The sequence below is a fragment of the Artibeus jamaicensis genome, unplaced genomic scaffold, assembly GCF_021234435.1.
Source record: "Artibeus jamaicensis isolate MK-2021 breed Jamaican fruit bat unplaced genomic scaffold, CSHL_Jam_final scaffold_660, whole genome shotgun sequence".
NCBI lineage: Eukaryota > Metazoa > Chordata > Mammalia > Chiroptera > Phyllostomidae > Artibeus > Artibeus jamaicensis.
In genome coordinates this window covers 1649847-1665749 of record NW_026522052.1, presented here as the reverse complement: position 1 = coordinate 1665749, position 15903 = coordinate 1649847, and the positions used below count along the sequence as shown (strand labels likewise).

General features: G+C 39.7%; 1 protein-coding gene across 1 annotated transcript; it reads right to left on the bottom strand.

Annotated features, from left to right (window-relative positions):
- Window positions 1-13398: 13398 nt before the first annotated feature.
- LOC119044045 (olfactory receptor 6M1) lies at window positions 13399-14343 on the bottom strand. The gene has a single exon (XM_037138258.2). It carries the CDS (start codon window positions 14341-14343, stop codon window positions 13399-13401), a length of 945 nt encoding a protein of 314 aa, XP_036994153.1.
- Window positions 14344-15903: the final 1560 nt, after the last annotated feature.

Sequence of the window (15903 nt, the reverse complement as noted above, 5' to 3'; positions counted from 1 at the left end):
AAAAAAATGAAACTCGATCACCAACTCATGCCATACATAAAAATAAATTCAAGGTGTATAAAAGACTTAAATATAAGTTGTGACATCATAAAAGTCCCAGAGGAAAACATCAGCAGGAAAATCTCAGACATTCCAAGCAGGAACATCTTCACCAATATGTCTCCTAAAGCAAGGGACATAAAGGAAAGAATAAACAAATGGGATCTTACCAAATTAAAAAGCTTCTGCATGGCTAAAGAAAAGAGCATTAAAATGAAAAAGAGTCAATGATATGGGAAAACATATTTGCCAATGACACCTTGGACAAGGGTTTGATCTCTAAAATATATAAAGGACTAACGTGACTCTACTCTAGGCAGACAAACAACCCAATTAAAAAATGGGCAAAAGACTTGAACAGACACTTCTCCAAGGAAGACATGCAGAGGGCTTAGACACATGTGACATGATGCTCAGCATCTCTAGCCATCAGAGAAATGCAGGTTAAAACCACAATGAGATACCTTCTCACCTTGGTCAAAATGGCCATCATAAACAAATCAACAAACAATAAGTGCTGGCAAGGATGTGGAGAAAAGAGAATCCTAGTGCACTGCTGGTGGGAATGTAGACTGGTGCAGCCACTGTGGAAAACAGTATGGAATTTCCTCAGAAAACTAGGATTCTGAGGAATTCTGAGGAAAAAATGGAATTGTCTTTTGACCCAGCAATTCCACTGCTGGGATTACACCCCAAGAGCTCTGAAACACCAATCCAAAAGAACCTACACACTCCAATGTTTGTAGCAGCACAATTTACAATAGCCAAGTGTTGGAAGCAACCTAAGTGCCCATCAGAAAATGAGTGGATCAGAAAAATATGGTATATTTACACAATGGAATTCTACACAGCAGAGAGAAAGAAGGAGCTTCTATCCCTTGGGACAGCATGGATGGAACTCGAGAGCATTATGCTAAGTGAAATAAGCCAGGTGGTGAGGGAGAAATACCATATGATCTCACCTTTAACTGGAACATAATCAACAAAAGAAAAAAAGCAAACAGAATATAACCAGAGATGCTGAAATTAAAAACAACCTAACAATAGCCAGAGGAGATTGGGGGGGCAGTGGGGAGAAGGATTTTCAGGAACTATTATAAAGAACACACAGACAAAACCAAGGGGGTGGGTGGAAGCAAGACAGGGAGATGGGTTTGGCTGTGTGTGGAGGGAGGGGTGGGGAGAAAATGCAGACAAGTGTCACTGAACAACAATAAAGTATTTAAAAAGTAAAATAAATTAAATGAAAAAGAAAGTGCAAAACTTATTTTTCAGAGCATTTGATGTGTTGCTTTTTGGCAATTTTCAGTTTTGGCTCAAATAAACTCATAAAAATTCTTTACAGTTTGAACATTCTTCTATGAACAAAAGGTAGGAAGAGGCAATAACAAGGTAAAAGGACAACAAGAACAAAAACCCCAAACAACCTAGTGCTTCCTGGTCAACTGGGAAGGTTCCATAGTGCTTTGCTATCAGGTTACCTGTTAGATTCAGACCACCACAATACATTGGTTTTCCAATTTCTTTATGTATATCTATATATTTTAAATTAGTTAATTAATTAATTTTATTGATTATGCCATTACATTTGTTCTATTCCCCCCTCCGTTCCCCTCCATCCTGCACACCGCTCCCCCACCATTCCCTCCCTTTAGTTCATGAACATGCATCTCAAGTTCTTTAGATTCTATATTTCCCCTACTATTCTTACCCTCCTCCCATCTATTTTCTATCTACTGTCTATGCTACTTATTTTCTGTACCTTCTCCCCCCTTCTCCTTCTCCCACTGCCCTGTTGCTAATTCTCCACGTGATCTTCATTTCTATGGTTCACTCCTGATCTAGCTGTCCTCTTAATTTGCTTTTGTTTTAGGTGTGGTTGTTGATAACTGTGAGTTTGCTGTCCTTTCACTGTTCATCTTTTTTATCTTCTTTTCCTTAGGTAAGTCCCTTTAACATTTCATATAATAAGGGCTTGGTGATGATGAACTCCTTGAATTTGGTCTTATCTGAGAAGCACTTTATCTGTCCTTCCATTCTAAATGAAAACTTTGCTGGATACAGCAATCTTGGTTGTAGGTCTTTGGTTTTCATGACTTGGAATACTTCTTTCCAGCCCGCCCCCTTCTTGCCTGTAAGGCCTCTTTTGAGAAATCAGCTGACAGTCTGATGGGAACTCCTTTGTAGGTGACTGTCCTCTTATCTCTTGCTGCTTCTAGGATTCTCTCCTTCATTTTAATCTTGGCTAATGTAATGATGATGTGCCTTGATGTGTTCCTTCTTGGGTCCAACTTCTTTGGGACTCTGAATTTCCTGGATTTCCTGGAAGTCTATTTCCTTTGCCAGAATGGGGAAGTTCTCTTTTATTATTTGTTCAAATAAGGTTTCCACTTGTGACTGTTCCTCTTCCCCTTCTGGTACCCCTATAATTAGAATGTTGGAATGTTTAAAGATGTCCTGGAGGTTCCTAAGCCTCTCCTCATTTTTTTGAATTCTTGTTTCTTCATATTTTCCTGTTTGGTCATTTTTTCCTTCCTTCTAGTTTTCTCCCTTGATTTGAGCCCCAGCTTCCTTTCCATTACTATTGGTTTCCTGTGCATTACCATTCATTCCAATTAGTTTAGCCTTCATATGTTCCTCTAATTTGTGACAAAAATCAACCAGTTCTGTGATCACCAGTGTTTTGAACTGTGCATCTGAAAGTTTGGCTATTTCTTGGTCACTTAGATTTATCAGCTCTGGGGCTCTGAGTTGTTCTTGAGCCATGTTTTGATCTGTTTGTGCCTGTTATGTATGAGGAGAAGTGCCTTAAGTGTTCACCAGGGCGGGGCCACCCAGGTCGCTGGTTTGTGTGACGCTATATGTGGGGGCAGGGTCAGAGAGGGAGCAATGGCGGTCCCTTCTGCTCTCCAAGTCTACCTTACCACTGGCCCCAGCCTGTTTATCTGAGCGCAAATGTGTCAGCCCGCCGCCCTGCGCCACCAGGGCCTGCACGATCTGTCTCAATGCTGGCCTCTTCACTGATCTATCTGTGCGCAAATGCGCGAATGACCGCAGACAGCCAGCCCTGCCTCTTCCTTGGGTCCGCCCGTAGCTAGCTCGCACCTGGGATCCGCACCCTTGGCTGCCTGCGTACTGCCCGGGTCAGGGGATCTTTTTTGCCTGACCCGCTCTGCTGCTGGCTTCGCCCCTGTCACCGGTTAAGTTGAGCGGTTCGTTCATTATTTTCGGACTCCGTATTGTTCTATTTTCTGTGTGGTTTGGTTGCGTTTATTGTTGTTAAAACTCTATTGTTTTTAGATTTGGTTGTGCGAGGACGCAAAGTGTTTCCACCTATGCCTCCATCTTGGCGGAAGTCCCTGGTTTTCCAATTTCTTAATAGTTAGCAGCACAGTCCACTTTGAAAATGGACGTTCCCTAGGGTTGCTTGCTCCTTACTGACTGAAGTTCTTAGCTGTGCTCGTATCTTTTGAGGTTTGACACAATGCACATTGGAAACTCTTGAGTTCTTTACAGTTTGCAGTTCCTCCTGGGTCCTTGTCAAATTTCTTGGCTTAATCTCTGTACTACTCCCTGGTCTTCTCCATCCCATAATTTCAAAGAGCAATCAGACACGCAGGTGTTTCCCATTTTGATTGATCCTGACTAAGAATAGTGAATCAGCAAACCTTATCACAACAATGCGAAACAGTGGGCGGGGGTGGGGGGGCCATGGGAGGAGGTTCCACAAGGCAATGGTAAACAGCCAAGGATGGAACTGGCTGAGAAGCCAACTGCCTCCAGAGCTCAGGGCATTATGGGCCAGACTACTTAAAAAAAAAAAGAAGGGCTCTGGGCTCTCTTCTTTGAGGATGTCTGGGTGATTGTTCTGCAGCTGCCTGTGTTTCCCAAAGGATGTATTTCTGATGGGAGAAGAAACTTCAGGCACAGCCTAGGATCAGGCTGGCCTGACAGGGCGGCAGGGCTATTCTTCTCCGGGTGTTCTAGGGGGAACAAGCTCTGTGGCAGAAGCCAGCCATTCTTCCAAAATGGGTAGCTTTTGTATCTTATATTGTTTTAGTTTGTACACTAACTATATAGAAATAAAGTAACTAAAAACTAATGGGGAATGATAGGAGAACTCAAGCATTAACGATTTTAGGCTTAATTGATAGACTTCAGTGATTAAAGCTGTAAGTGACTAATGTATGTGAAAAGCTGTTATTCTAAAATTGTGTGGCTTTTGAATAAAGATTCCTTTATCACTAAACCTTGTCTCTGGAATTTTGCCTAGAGGGTGGCTGAGGGCAGCAGGACCCCACTTGTTGTTTGGTAACAATTACATGAAGTGTGATATGCAAATAAATAACATCAAATCGCATGGAAGCTAATTGGAAATACAAAATACTGAGCCTTGCTTAAGTTCCAGTGAATTAGAACTATCATTTTTGACAAATTCTTAGGTGATTTGTGTTCCTGTTTAAGTTTGAGAAACACTGTTATAGGTTTGGATAAAGCCTTGGTATGGTAGAAAACACAAGCACTTTATTTTATAATTGATGCAAGTGAGAAAAATAGAAACTTAGTGACTTACGTGAAGCTAATGATTTAGTTTGTGGCTGGGCTATGGTTTGAACCAAGGATACCTGGGTAATTTTTGAGGGCTATTTCTAAACTACAATGTAGTCTTTCATTTCCGGGTTTCCTGGAGTTAATCTTTGGTCGACTTTTACTTCTCTAATATCAGTTTGTTATCAGCCTCAGCTGTTTCTGTCAGCTGCTCTTATTTCTAGCAACCCCCGTTTTGGTCCGTGTGTAGGAGACAGCTGTGTGTTCCATGTGCCAATGCCCTTCCTGGCACTGTGTACTTGCAGTGTGTTCTCACACATGAAGAATGGAGGAGCACAATCAGACTTTCTGTCAATATGCACTGTGGCCCAGGTGCAAGTCATACATTTATGTCACCTACATCTTAATGATATCTGTAGGAATGAGAATACTTCTATGTGTTTATAAAATTGGCTTCTGTGTGACTTCCTTGATACACCTGATATATGAGACTTCTGTTTTTCAATTCCTTAAAAATTATTCTTTGTTAAATTAATCAAGCTTTCATTCTGTGAACTGATTCTGCTCTGAAACCAGCACCCTGCTAGGTCAGGAGTTGGAATAAACTCCTATGTGAATTATTGATTTTTCAAATGCTAACTATTTTTTAAAATTATCTTTAAAGTATTCGTTACTAAATTTCTGTTATTCAGTAGATAACTGCATGCAATAAAAACTTTAGTTGCTCATGTTTGCTCAATACACTTCTGTCAGAAATTTAAGACTTATGTCTCAGGTGAAATCCGGTAGAAAAAGAGGTGGCTGAGACACATGATACCAAATTTTCAATTTTGTGACCAGCTGTCTACAACAGTTTCAGCCTTTCCCATTAGTCTCTGGAGGATAAGGCCAAGAAAAAAGAACACCTCTTTTTAACTGGCCTTGGAGCCCAAACTCAATGTATTTCTTTGATCGCTGGTTTGGATAATGTGAGGCATGCTAATACTCCTCTCGTTCATTAGAGGAGGTAGATTGGTGACTAAAACCACCTGCAATTCATATCTTAGGTTCATACTTTAATTTTTTTTTATCTTACTACTCTGGTGGCATAAAGAAACATAGAATGAGTCAACATAGAAAAATCAGTTGCATTTCTATTCATTAACAATAAACTATCCAAAAATAAGTTCAGTAAACTGTCCATTTACAAAAGTGTGAAAAAGATAAACTTAACCAAGGAGGTGAAAGATGTGTGCGCTAAAAACTATAAATCACAGATGGGAGAAATTAAAGAAGACATAATAAATGGGACTACATCATGTTTATGGATTGGAAGACTTAATGGAGCCAAAGTGCTTATTCTCCATTCAGTTTAATTTATCTACAGATTTAATACAATCCCTATCAAAATTCTAATAGCATTATTTTACATAAAGAAAAAAATCTAAAATTTATATGGAACCACATAAGACACCAGCCAAAATAATCTTGAGAAAGAAGAACAAAGCTAGAGGCATCACATTTCTTGTTGTCAAAATGTTACTAAGTCACAGTAATCAAAACAGCATGATATTGGTATAAAAACATAGAGACATACAGACCAATGGAATAGAACAGGGAGCCTAGAAATAGACCCATACATGTACACTCATCTGATCTTTTGACAAGAATTTAGAATACACAATGAGAAAAAATTCTTCAGCAAATGGTATTGGGAAAACTGAATATCCACATGCAAAATAATAAAATTAGACTCATTTTATTTCACACAGAAATTAGCTAAAAATAGCACAAATATTAAAATATAAGACCTGATAAACTATAAAATTCCTAGAATAAAGCATAGGGAAAAATTTCATGACATGGGCTTGGCAATAATTTTTTTGAATGTGACATCAATACTTAGGCTACAAAACCAAGAATAAACAAGTGGAGCTACATCAAACTAAAAACTCCCACACAGCAAAAGAGACAATCAACAGAATGAAAAGACAATAAACAATGAGAAAATTGCAAACTATCTGATAAGAGTATATCCAAAATATAAGGAACTCCTACAACCCAATGGCAACCCCTCCCAAGTAACTGATTAAGAATGGGCAGAGGAACTGAATAGACATTTCTCCAAAGAAGACATAAAAATGTTCAATAGATATAAGAAGTGATATTATTACTGATCATCAGGGAAATGCAAATCAAAACCATGAGATAACCTCACACCTGTTAGAATTTTTTTTTTAAAGATGAGGAATTGGTGAGAACATGGAGAAATTGGAACATTTGTACACAATTGGTGAGAGAGTAGTGTAGTCACTATGGAAAAACATGGAAATCCTTCAAAAAATTAAAAATACAACTACCATATAATCCAGCAATCCAAGTGCTGGGTGTATATCCAAAATAATTGGAATTAGGATTTTGAAGGAATTGCTGCATCCAAATGTGTTCATTGTAGCAATTGTCACAATAGCCAAGATATGGAGCAACCTAAATGCTCACTGATGAATGAATAGATAATGAATATTGTGCTATATACATTCAATAAAATATTCAGCCTCAGAAAAGAAGGAAATCCTGCCATAAGCAATGTGAGTGCAATCTCACATTGTCACACTACTTCTTTTGGCTGGTCTAGTAATCAAATTGGCATGAGACAGATTAACAGGAGAAAATAACTGACTACTATGTGTGTACACAGGGGGTTTCCTAAGACTATGGGGTCTGAGCAGACATTGGGCAGTTTCTAACATGTTAACCACTTTCAAACTTCTAAGGCATTCTTGACCACTCCATTTCCAAGAATCCTAATACCTGACTCTTCTCTGTCTCTGTATTAAGTAGGGCAGTACCAAGCATGTACACAGTTCCCTAGACGTGTCATTTACTCAGAAGACAGGTGCACGAGCTGAAAGGGTTGTGGGGGTTCTTAAGAGGAACAAAGTCATCTCAAATATGCAAATATACTCACTAAATCTAATTGATGCTGACTGAATTCTGTTTGACTTACATGCTTAGAGTTCACAGATAGCGACTAAGAATATGTAGCACACTGGTGGGCAAAGAAATTGAGTCAATTTATGAGAATTTTGGTTGGAGAAGGCAGTTCCTGTGGAAAGCTCCAGGTTAGGAAAAATAATGTGGTACCTGCTTCAAATATTGGTTATCTAACCAACCCATGCAGATTTATTTTTAAATCTCACAAACAGAGGGGTCATAGGAAGAAAGTGAGGAGCCCTTTGAGACAAGCAACTTCTGTGCCCAGGCCATGGAGTAGGGATAGCAGGATTCTCCTAACTTCGGCTTGAGATGATCATAATGTCCCCTTAGTGCAGGAGTCTCGGAGAACAGAGCAGTGTGTGTACCAGCTCAATGGTCCGCTCTGTTAGGGTCACTGAGAGACAGCCTCTTTGTCACTGACATTTGCCTTCTCACAGGGGAATGACTGCAGTGACCACGAGAAAGCTATGCATTCAAAGTGCCTTCAGAGAAGGTACAAGTCAGCAAAGGGCAGCCAGAGCCAGATAACATTAAGTGATATTTCATAACTATGTATAAAACACCCTTTGGGAATTCCAGGAAACACTTGGTAGTAGTTGTACAAAAGACTGAGAGCCTATGCTATGGTATGTGTCTGTGTGATAAGGTCAGGAGCCAATGACATCTGGGATTTTATTGTGACTTCCTTTGTATCCTCAGATTGGTGAGGTCAGGGAGAAACTGGGTCCCAACTTCTGTTGCATGCAACAGAAAGGGTGGAAGGACCAACGCAAATCGTATTTTATGGGCATTTTGTATACAGCTCATACTTTTGCATTTCAGGCCTAACACATTTCCTGCAAAGTTCCTTGTGCAGTGTTTTAAGGGTGTAGTGTCATAATGGCCAACCTCATTTAAAAAGAATGGTTATTAGCAAAAAGTAAAACAACATAAGTAAACAAGGACTTTTAAATCATGAGAGGGTAGGAGAAAGAATGGTTATGATGACAGCGATTATGATGCTGATTTTCCTTTTAGTGTATTTATATAACAAATGCTCTTAATCATTTTGGTGTTAATCATTTACTGATTTAATCATCAATCACTTTACATTCTACATTCCTGGGTACATGGAACATCTTTTTTCCTTCCATTTTTAAAACTGAGGTAATGTTGGTTTATAACATTATATAAGTTCTGTGTACACTATTGCATGCTCACCACCAAAAGTATAGTTTGCTTTTTTGTATCCCACACATGTATAAAATCATAAGGTTTTTCTCCTTTTCCAGTTGACTTCTTCTTTTAGCATAGAACTTCTTTCATTTAGCATAATAGTATCCATGTTGCCACAAATGACAATATTTTATCTTTTTTATGGCTGAGTACTATTCCATTGTATATATGTACCACTTCTTTTTAATAAATTTAAAGAAGTTTATCTACTACATTTGACATTTGATATGGTATTAGTTTCAGGGGCACAGAATAGTGGTTGGACATCTATAGAACTTCTGAGGTGATCCCCTGATAACCTGTGTACCCACCTGACATCATACATAGTTATCACAATAGACACGGAGCATATTTGTGATCATTGTTTAAATATTCTTTGCCTAATAATTACCATGATTTCTGGGTCTGTTTCTTTTGATGACTTTTCTCCTGGTTTTATATCATAATATCCTGTTTCTTTGCATACCTGGAAATTTTTGTTTGGTTGCTAGATGTTGTGTATTTTACATTTTTAAGTCATAGATTTGGTCTTATTCTTAAGGTGTGTTAGACCTTGTTCTCCTAGGCATTTAAGTTACTCATAGGCCAGTTTGATCAATTAAAGTCTTGTTTTAAAGTCTTTAAGAAAAAGCTGGGTTTGCTTTTGCTCTAGGGGCAATTTAGCCTTGTTACTCTGTCTAAGAGCCCACATATTAAAGTAGTTTCTACTCTGGCTGTTAGAAAGAAATACTGTTTCCACTCTTGTGTGGTCATTGGAATTATTTGGCCTACTGGTTTCTCATGAGAAACTTCAGGTAATTTCTTTTTCAAGTATATTTAGATACACATTTAGCCAAAGTGTCAAGGGGGTCCCTCTGCACATTTCCAGGGTTTTCTTTCTAGGCAACTGTCTCAGCTCTGATTCTCTTCCTTGCAAATGCTGGTCATCGGGCCTCCGCGGATCTTGGCGCAGTTCTGCAACCCTGGCCCGACTCTGCCGGCGTGCTCCCTCCCTGGTGATGGGTGACCAGTGACGGGTGAGAGGCTGGAAGCAGCGTTCAGGCTGCGGGGCGGGTCACTTGGAGGGCTCACTTTGTGTCCCTTCTCTCAGTGGTCACAGCCCCACGCTGCTTGTTGTAGAGGTCTGAAATTTGTTGCTTCATGGATTATTGTCATTTTCTAGACACTTAAGTTAAATGGTTAGTAGAATCTCTGTTCCTCACCATGTCCCAAATTGGAACTATTAATTTATTCATTTTTAGAATGTATTGTCCATAGTCTTTTATTCTATATCATGTTCTCTCAAATTAAAACATGACTCACTTGGCGGGGGGGGGGTGGGAGAGACCCTATCTTGCTTATCTTTGTGTCTTCAGCACCTCCTACGGAATTTCACCCAGGGTCCTAAAAAGACAGCTAATAATTTATTCAGTGATGCAATGATAAATGTGCTTTCAACTTTATCTTCTGATAACTACAGTATAGAAATTATTATGAAGTTCTTTTTCTAGACAGTGAGAGTGAGGAATGGGGAGACTAAGGAACTGGTTTCTGGTCACCCCGGTAGTGTCAGAACGAAGAGAGAAAGAATGGAGATACAAAGACTGTGCTGTATTGATTCAGTAAGTGTGCCCACCGTATCTTTTATAAAAAAACTGACTGAAGAAGATCTGAGTAAATGTGATCATGATGTACACAACGGGAACCAAGCCATATAATTAAACAAAAGCTTTTTCTCCCCTCAGACACGGAAAAGCCAGAGAGAAGATATAGGTCCCAATTGACTTAGGTGACTGCTGAAGGCCAGCAGATCTGGGCTTTGTTTGACTGTTGGGCTCCCTTTGGTCAGAAGGTCCCCCTGCTTCACTGCCAGGTGCCCCAGGGCTCATGGAAGGCAGAGTCCTTTGGCAGCCACCTCCACTCCTCTGGCAAAGTGCTTCTCCACACATGGGACCAAAGTCAGTGTTTTGTAACTAATTTAATCATTTGATATGAATAAATTAACAGCTATAATTAAGTAGCTATGATAATGATAACCATAATATTAATAACACTGTATTACATGCTTTAAAAAAAATCAGGCATCTAGTACATGTAAAAACAAACTCCTGGTAGTATTTAATCTAGGCTCCCCCTGAGCAGGAGCCATGGTGCACACGTCCTAGGGAGAATGTGCCTGGCTGTCACTGAGCCCTCGGTGCTCAAATGTTTGCTTGCTTTGGGCTCATCTGGAGAGCTTGTTAAGACACAGACAACTGGGCTTCTTTTCCCCTGGAGTTTCAGATACAGTTGCCCTGGGGTGGTGCCTGGAAATTTTCATTTTTGACATATTCTGATGTGCTGTTGGCTTGGGAACCAGATTTTGAGAATTAGTGTACTAAGCAATGTTGGGAACCGCCCTGCCTGGTTTCAGAAGCTGTAACTCCCCATGGCTAAGGATGAGTAAAAAGACCTTGGGACCATAAGCCACTAAGGAGGCAAAGTTGATCTTCCTGGTAGGGCCACCGCCTCTGCCCCCTTTACTTCTCCCTGCCTGGCCTGGAGCGGATGAATGGTTAGCCAATGACAGGTAAGATTCCTCAAGGGAGGGATGACCAAAGACATGCATGGTCTGGAAGGGGCCCTCAGAGAAGGACTTATGTAGGCACATAAGCAATATTGGGGAAATAGATGAATAAATAAATGATTAATTTCTGTTGACCTGCATACATTAACACATTACTTGACAATGAACTTAATTCATTTGCTCTACTACACAGACATTGTTAAAATTATATTTATACTTTCCTTTGATCATTTTCACCAGAAGTTAGGTGCTAAGCTTCTTCTTAAGATTCACTTTGAGCCATGCATCAAAGGGGATTGTGACAATTTTCACCTTGTTGTTACCTGACATGTTGTTTTCACACCTGGATTCATCCATCTCTGTTTATCAGTCAGCAATAAAAACTTCTGCCACCAACTCTCCTGCCAATGTTCTTGATGTCCTTACCTTGGGCCATATGAGGTAAAAGGCACTGTATCGGGTCACTCCTGTGACCCCAGCCTGTCTTCCCCACTCTACTCTGCCAATATTTTAAAAAAGCAAACACACCTCTTGTTAGAAAATACCATTTTTAATCCATGTTTTTTCCTTATTACAATACTGCTTTTATTCTTAGCCAACCTTCTTGAATTGTTCCTTATATTTATATTCTTCATGTCTTTATATTTATACACTATTCTACCTTCATTATTTTGGCTTTTACCCCCAACATTTGTCATTCATGACCTGCTGCTACCAAATGCAACAGATAATTTTACTCCTTTTTTTAAAATCCTCACTTGAAGACATGCTTATTGATTTTAGAGCAAGAGGAAGGGAGGGAAAGAGGGAGAGAAGCATCGATGTGAGAGAGAAGCACCAATTGGTTGCCTCTCATATGCACCTTGAACATGAACTTTTGGTTTACAGGAGGACACTCCAACTGGCTGAGCCACACTGAGCAGGGTGATACTTTTACTTCTTCATCATGTTACTTGAAGCATTTCCCCCTTTGTCTTTCACCTCATTTCCTGACACCATACTCTCCTGGTTTTTCCTTCCTCGGGTTACCCATCCTTGTTGTAATTCATGGGTTGTCTCCTTATGTTATTTTCCTGGTGATCTCAGCCATTTCTATTACTATAATTATCATTAATATATTTGATGATTCATTAAACTATATTTCTAGTTCATATCTTTTTTCCAAGCTTCAAATAATAATTCAACTGACAACTTATAATTGAATGTTCCACAAGAACTTCCAATTTGATAAAGTCTGCCATTAACCTGCCCTTTCTCTGTTCCTTTTCTCATCGCATATTTGAACCACTCACTCAGGTTTATAGCCAGAGACTTGATGTCACCTTTAGACTTATTTCTGTAACCCTCACTCCTCACATAATATTTCCTCAATCTGGCTAGTAGGTATGAAAACTGATTCTCCTGAAATACTCGAGAGTGCCTAAGAAAAAGTTACATTTTTAAATTTTTTTATCCTGACATGAGGATATGTTTAGTGATTTTAAAGATACCGAAGGTGGGAGGAGAGAGAGAGAGAGAGCAAGAGAGAGAGAGAAACCTCAATGTGACAGAGAAACATTGATCAGTTGCCTCTTGTATGTGTCCTGACTGGTGATGGCGCCTGCAACCTCGGTATGTGCCCTGACTGGGAATTGAATCTGCACACTTTCTGTGTACAGGATAGCATTCCAACCACCTGAGTCACCGGGCCAGGACAAAAAATTCTTTAATTTTCATGTCTATTTACAAATAATGATCTTTTGCTATTATTTCATTTAGAGATAAAGACATTGAGTCTCAGATAAATTGTGATGTGGTGTAACTCACCTGGAAAATAAACTGATTTAGCCAAGACTAGATTCGTAGGTCTCTGAATTTCCACTAGGTAAATTTTCATGTTTTGACGGTTTGGAGATACAAGATAGTTTGTGGATTAGATTTTTTCCGGACACAGGCAGAACTTTCTTTCATTTTGGTAGGGTCATGGCTTATCCTGTTGACACAGTCTCAGGTTTCCAATGTACCAGCATGACACTACATTCATGCAGAATGAATGTTGAACATAAGGAATGTTATGTGACATATTGTACTAAATGCTAACGTGTTTTCCTTAGTATCAAGAACATGATTCTATCCATTGCATCTCTCAACACTTCTTTCACTTTGTCATTTCTCAAGCTATAAATGAAAGGATTCAGAAGGGGGGTCACTACTGTAATGAGGACAGCAGCTACCTTGTCAAAATCCAGTGAATAGTTCTGTTTGGGTCTCACATACACAAAGATGTTGCTCCCATAGGCAATGGAGACAACAGTGATGTGAGAAGCGCAGGTATAAAAAGCTTTTTGACGGCCTTGGGCTGTGGGGATGCGCAGGATGGTAGAAATGATGTAGGTGTAGGACCCAGTAGTGAAGGCCAGGGAACTCAAAATGACAAGGGCAGATAGGAGAAAGTCTATCTTCTCAATGAGGTGTGTATCTATACAGGCCACTTGCAGGAGAGGGGCAATGTCACAGAAAAAATGATTAATTTCTTTGTGACAGTAAGGTAGCCTTGTCACTACAATGGTTGGTGCCAGCACAGACAAGAATGCCCCCACCCAGCAGCCCAGGACTAGCAGGAGGCAGGCCCTGCTGTTCATGATGACGAGGTAGCGCAGGGGGTTACAGATGGCCACATAGCGGTCAAAGGACATCACCGCCAGCAGGATAAACTCCACTGTCCCCAGGAAAAAGTAGAAGTATGTTTGGGTGATACAGCCAGCAAAAGATATGGTTTTTCTCTCTCCTAGGAGGCAGGCTAGCAGCTTTGGGGTAACAACAGTGGTGTATAAAATATCCAGAAAGGACAGGTTACTGAGGAAGAAGTACATTGGGGTTTGCAGGCGATTATCTGTCCATATTAGGGAAATGATGACAATGTTTCCTGTTGCAGTTAACGTGTAAGTGAACAAGAGAACCACAAAGAGGAAGGCCCGAAGCTCAGGGAGCACTGGGAAGGATGTCAGGGTGAACTCGGTCACTGTGCTGCGGTTCCCCATGGCTGCTGCTGCACGGTGGGCAGGGCCTCCCTTCAGAAACAAGACAGGGAAAGTTGGCCTCGAAGGAGCTTTAGTAAATATCTGTTTGAAATGTATTGTGGGGGATGCCTTTTACCGGGAGATCATTCATGGGCTATAGTTGTTGATCTGGAAGTTGTTTTTGTGCAACCTCAGGAAAGTCAAAGTGCCATTGCCACATGACAATTCCTGTAAAATGAAAGGATAAGATTGGATTTAAAAACAAGCTCTCACTTAATGAAGCTTTTCTTCTTTTCAACTTGTCTAGTTTTATCTCCCCAGCTAAAAAATTGCTGAAGTACTGACTCATACTTTACCTAGAACTTGCTATTATTCTGAACTTTATAGTCCCTAAGAGGGAAACCCTTTAAAATACTTTCTTGCCTTTTCTGTAACAAATTTTCTTTCACTTTGGCAGTGCACACTAGAGACCTGCCATGAGTAAGAGACAGAGATGGACTCCTTTTGTCCATATTTGGTGATCTCCAGAGTTTCCCATTTCTGCACATTTTCCCCGGTGTATATAGATCTGTGGGAGCAGAGCAGGGGTGTGTGAAAGGAGCAACATGCCATGGCTCCTACTAATCGCATCGGCAGACACATCAAAAGGGAATAATGAATATTGATTAGATTTCATCCTATGTCTGCAACCTAATTCCCGCATGTTCTATGACACAATGTACATGTCACACATCTGGCTGTGGATTATTTGAGCAGACATTATACAGTGTGATAGAGTCAGAGAGGTCAAATTATACCTAGGAAGGTAAAGTAGAGGATATTCACCTTTCCTCACTTACTTGATCAATTGAAATTATAAAGCTACATCAAGGTTGTTCAGTCTGTCACTCATCCCAGTGTCAGAGACATGGTTCTTTTGCACAGATTTCCCCATTTCAAGTTACAGCGACCTATTCTTTGACTCTTACCTCAGTGCTCGCCATCTAGACTTCACTTTGCTCCTTCTGAATCAATGAGCCATAACTGCTCCCCTCATTTTCCTTTTCCACCTCTCTTCCTACTCTCCTTCCAAGATAAAAAAGGAGCCTTTCTATTTCATTTTTTATTTTTAGTTTATCCTACTACAAAAATAAATTTCTCAGTGCAAATAATGAGAAAATGCAAGTGCAAAAACAAAACTATAATCTGTAATTAAATCTGTTGCAGATACAGTGACAAGCTGTTGTTGAATATATTCCTGAGTGGTTTCAAAGTTCAAATTATATACATATTCAGGGTGGGGCAGGAGTAGATTTATACTTATTCATATGGAAAATAATACAGTTATTTATAAATAGTAATACAAAAATAAACTCTTCGTTTGGCATATTCACAACTATAAACCTCCTTTTGTTCTACCCTGTATATCCAAAGTCATGCTGACATTGCTGTGTAACTTTTCTCATTTTTTTACTGTAGATATCATCTTTTCATGTCAATTAATACAAATGCATACAATCACTTTTTAAAAAACAGCTCCTCAAGGTATAATTAATACGCAGAGAACAGCACATACTTAATATGTACAGGTTGATGAGTTTG

Excerpts from the sequence above, each read along its gene's own strand:
- LOC119044045 (XM_037138258.2), bottom strand. The coding sequence starts at position 14,343 with ATGGGGAACCGCAGCACAGTGACCGAGTTCACCCTGACATCCTTCCCA.